Source organism: Gobius niger (genome assembly GCF_951799975.1).
Source record: "Gobius niger genome assembly, contig: SCAFFOLD_97, whole genome shotgun sequence".
Classification (NCBI taxonomy): Eukaryota; Metazoa; Chordata; class Actinopteri; order Gobiiformes; family Gobiidae; genus Gobius; species Gobius niger.
In genome coordinates, this window is record NW_027639219.1 from 2,501 (window position 1) to 7,500 (window position 5,000).

The following is a 5,000-nucleotide window of genomic DNA, read 5'->3' on the forward strand; positions in this document are numbered from 1 at the left end:
ACTCAAAGTCGCCTAACAATTTGGTGCATTATTCATGTACAGGCAACCAGTCTGCGCACATCAGCCCCCAACACCAACCACGCACACACTCAGTACTGTCGCCAGGCTTCCTGGTGTTCCCAAACGGTCTCCCATCCCAGTCCTAACCAGGCCCTTCCCTGCTTAGCTTCAAAGTCGGTATGGGAAATAAACATGGCGGCGCCCAGGCGGCGGCCATTGAGATTGCGTTTTCTATAATAGATTCTATAATATATATATATATATATATATATACATACACTGCGTTCCAAATTCTTATGCAAATTGTGTTTTTGTGTCAAAAAGGTAAAAATAAATAAATAAATAATGAAACTCATGGATGGTTTTGTGTCTCTGTGAATCACTGACATTAATCTCAGACCTGGGATACTTAGTTTTCAGGTTAAGCCCAGTTAAGGGAAAAACTGCTGAAAAAGGATGTTCCACTTTATTAAGCAGATCATCATTTTCAAGCAATATGGGAAAGAAAAAGGGTCTCTCTGCTGATGGAAAGTGTGAAATAGTTGAATGCCTTGGTCTAGGTATGAAAACCTTCGATATTTCATGAAAGATGAAGCGTAATCATCGAACTGATGAGAGATTTGTGGATGATTCAGACACACTCGGGTTTGTGCAGATAAAAAGAGTATGATTTTTAATATGTGAGAGGCCATGCCTCCCTTGTTTTTACATGCTCCCAAAAGTCCACAAAACATGTTAAACCCACCAGGCCGCCCAATAGTTAGCAGGAATGATTCCATCACAGAACCTGCTTCTAAGTTGGTGGACTTCTTTATAAAACCTTTTGTCTCCTTATGTTATCTTCAGGACAGCACCCAGTGCTCCAACAGATCCTGCAAATGGGAAATACTGGCCCCTGTATTATGGCCACAATGGGCTTTGAATCTGTTTACAGTAATATTGTCCATGAAGAGGAACTAGTGGCCTTAGGAAACCACCTGGGCAGTAGAGACACTGATCAAATACCCCCACAGACTTCATAATAAACGCTAAAGAATAATGTTTTTCTGTTTGAAGATGAACTGTACAAGCAAGAGGAAGGGCATGTGCATGTTCTGCACCAAATGATGGGTTTTAGTTCAACCCTAACTCCTGTTAAACGGACCGATGGTGTAAACACACTGAGGCCGCTCTGTTTGGGCCATTTTTCCTGATATTTGTGGCCCCGCCTGACGCTGTTATAAAACACACTTGTGATGCAGGGTTTGTGTTCAGTGACTGTTCAGGTTGAGCTCCATTTATCCTGCATCACATGATCTCCAAATGACATCTTTAAACACACATGAGAGACACGCCTCCTGAGCGTGTGTCTCCGCCTCCTTAAAGCCGGCGCTGATGAACTCCTGTTGCCAAACAATCAAACACCACAGCCTCGGACCGACCAATCAGAGACCAGCCTGAGGATTAACCTCTGACCTGAGGATAAACTCACCGATATCGCTGTCCTTGTGGTTCTTGATGAGCTCGGCCAGTTCGAAGTTCCCCGCGATGATGGCCACCTGCCAGGGCACAAGAACCAGAAGGTGAGCAGAAGGTGAGCAGAAGGTGAGCAGAAGGTGAGCAGAAGGTGAGCAGAAGGTGAGGACCTGGAGCTCCAGTGAAGCCCCGCGAAGCTAGAATAAAACTTTATTATTCGCAATGATGAAGTTTGTCCACAAGAGGTCAGTGTTCAGACAGGTTCAAAGCCTCAGAGCTCTTTCCTTCTGAGTCTCGCCCTGCACGTCGAGAGAATCTTTTTCCTCACGTCATCAGATTTTTTTTCCATCATTTTTTTTTTGACATTCAACTCATTTTTGTAACTTTTTTGTCACATTTTTGTCACATTTTTGTAATTTTTTGGTCATTTTTTTGTCACATTTTTGCCACTTTTTCATCAATTTTTCGTCACTTTTTTGTCACATTTCCATCATTGTTTTCGTCTCAGTTTTGTCGCTATTTTCTCTGCTTTTTTCCAGAAGCTTTTGGATTGAGGTAAAGCCGAACTGGAGAAAATGTGTGGGAGTTAAGGGGTTGATCCCACAGTGAGACTGTAAACTTTGTGCTCGTGTTTGTTTGATGAGGGTAAAGTCAGGAAAAGATGCCCTCCTCCTGCCCCTTCCTCAGGCCCCGCCCCCTCCTCCCCAGGCCCCACCCCCTCCTGCCCCTTCCCCAGGCCCCGCCCCCTCCTCCCCAGGCCCCGCCCCTTCCTCCCCAGGCCCCGCCCCCTCCGTCCCGATGGTCTAATCCCTCACTAAAGCTCTTACGTAACCGCCGCCTCCTCAGCACCAAGCTCAGCCCCTTAAAACATGCACAACGGGGTCCTGGACTCCACACATGTTGACAGAGCGACTCTAGGCTGATACACAGTGTGAAACTTTAGCAGCCGATTAACGACATAAACAACTTCCTTTAATGGAACTTTTTGAAAAGGAAAAAGAAAAACTGAGGCTCCGAGACTCGACTCCAGCAGAACCTTCACATCCAAGTGTCCAGGGGTTCAAGGAAGAGACAAACAAAAGACTTTTGCTCATTTTATTTTCAATTTCTCCCCATTTCCCACATGTTTGCCCATTGTTTACCCCATATTTTAATTTATTTTTTGTTTTTTTTCATTATTTTTTGCCACCATTTTGTCCCCACATGTGTCCTCCACGTCCTGTCATTGCAGATGAACCTGAAGATCTTCCTCACGTTATATTTGAGTTTTACAACTGCAAAGTGGTTTTAATCAATTACAGGAAGCTTTTTATCATTTAAGATGAGTTTTAAATGCAGGTAAGACCAAATACACGGTGTTCTCACACAGACAATCATCTTCTCAGACCGAGCTCCATCATTTCAAATGAGGGGCATCAAATCCAATCCAATCCAATATAAATATCTTGGAATTTTAATTGATGATTGTTTATCTTTTAAGCCCCATATTAAAGAACTGAGACATCGATTAACATTAAAGCTCAGGTTCTGCTTTCGTATTAAGTCTTGCTGATCATTTGAAGCCTGGAAGAAACGTGTGATGCTGCTTTTATGCCTGTTTTGGACGATTGTGACGTTCTCCTCCTCCTCTCAGGACCTCCTCTTGCTCTCAGGACCTCCTCCTGCTCTCAGGGACTCCTCGTGCTCTCAGGTTCTTGTCCTGCTCTCAGGTTCTTGTCCTGCTCTCTGGTTCTTGTCCTGCTCTCAGGACCTCCTCCTGCTCTCAGGTCCTCCTCCTGCTCTCAGGACCTCCTCCTGCTCTCAGGACCTCCTCCTGCTCTCAGGACCTCCTCCTGCTCTCAGGTCCTCCTCCTGCTCTCAGGACCTCCTCCTGCTCTCAGGACCTCCTCCTGCTCTCAGGACCTCCTCCTGCTCTCTGGTTCTTCTCCTGCTCTCAGGACCTCCTCCTGCTCTCAGGTCCTCCTCCTGCTCTCAGGACCTCCTCCTGCTCTCAGGACCTCCTCCTGCTCTCAGGACCTCCTCTTGCTCTCTGGTCCTTCTCCTGCTCTCAGGACCTCCTCCTGCTCTCAGGACCTTCTCCTGCTCTCAGGACCTCCTCCTGCTCTCTGGTCCTTCTCCTGCTCTCAGGACCTCCACCTGCTCTCAGGACCTCCTCCTGCTCTCAGGACCTCCTCCTCCTCTCGGGACCTCCTCCTGCTCTCAGGACCTCCTCCTGCTCTCAGGACCTCCTCCTGCTCTCAGGTCCTTCTCCTGCTCTCAGGTCCTCCTCCTGCTCTCAGGACCTCCTCCTGCTCTCAGGACCTCCTCCTGCTCTCTGGTTCTTGTCCTGCTCTCAGGACCTCCTCCTGCTCTCAGGACCTCCTCCTGCTCTCAGGTCCTCCTCCTGCTCTCAGGACCTTCTCCTGCTCTCAGGACCTCCACCTGCTCTCAGGACCTCCTCCTGCTCTCAGGTCCTCCTCCTGCTCTCAGGACCTCCTCCTGCTCTCAGGACCTCCTCCTGCTCTCAGGTCCTCCTCCTGCTCTCAGGTCCTTCTCCTGCTCTCAGGACCTCCTCCTGCTCTCAGGACCTCCTCCTGCTCTCTGGTCCTCCTCCTGCTCTCAGGACCTCCTCCTGCTCTCAGGTCCTCCTCCTGCTCTCAGGACCTTCTCCTGCTCTCAGGACCTCCTCTTGCTCTCAGGACCTTCTCCTGCTCTCAGGACCTCCTCTTGCTCTCAGGTCCTCCTCCTGCTCTCAGGTCCTTCTCCTGCTCTCAGGTCCTCCTCCTGCTCTCAGGTCCTCCTCCTGCTCTCAGGTCCTCCTCCTGCTCTCAGGACCTTCTCCTGCTCTCAGGTCCTCCTCCTGCTCTCAGGTCCTCCTCCTGCTCTCAGGTCCTCCTCCTGCTCTCAGGACCTTCTCCTGCTCTCAGGTCCTCCTCCTGCTCTCTGGTCCTTCTCCTGCTCTCAGGACCTTCTCCTGCTCTCAGGTCCTTCTCCTGCTCTCAGGTCCTCCTCCTGCTCTCTGGTCCTTCTCCTGCTCTCTGTGCCCAGGGTGCAAACAGACCTGGGTAAAAGGCTTCAGATTTGCTGCTCCGCACTCTTGGAATGAGCTTCAGTTAAAAGAACTCGTATCACTTCATACTTTTAAATCACTATTGAAAAATCTAGAAACAAAGTCTTGTACATGTCGCTGTTTTATCTGAGTTTATTATACGGCTCTTCACAACGTAAGTAGAAGCTCCGTTGATTTGAATGGGATTTCCCAACGTTCTACCAGTCATTATTTTCTGATAAAGGACCTCTGAAAAAAATAATGACGCTGCCAATGGCAACGGAGTTGGTGCTTTCATATCACTCCGCGCGTACGTAGCAGCGACACTATCTGTCCCGTCACTGAGAGAGAAGTCGGGGAATCGCTCGTGAAGTTAGCGTGAGTCTGACTTTCAATTTACCCAAAGATTCACCACCATTCCTCCAACTGCGCCTTCAACTAAGCAGCTAGGCTAGCTGCTAGCCTTGCTGCTTCTAGCCTAGGCAAACGCTGCAGCGCAACGCGCAAACTTTTGGGA

The 5,000-nt window shown here is 48.8% G+C and overlaps 1 protein-coding gene across 1 annotated transcript in view; it reads right to left on the reverse strand.

Moving 5' to 3' along the window:
• Positions 1-1,471: 1,471 nt before the first annotated feature.
• The window catches only part of LOC306982736 (SH3 and multiple ankyrin repeat domains protein 2-like), a gene marked incomplete at its 3' end in the record, with an annotated part of 74,951 nt that continues 71,422 nt past the window's right edge, over positions 1,472-5,000 (reverse strand). The window contains exon 9 of the mRNA XM_079583198.1: positions 1,472-1,538. Coding sequence (XP_079439324.1) covers positions 1,472-1,538 — 67 coding nt within the window. The remainder of the gene's footprint in view (positions 1,539-5,000) is intronic.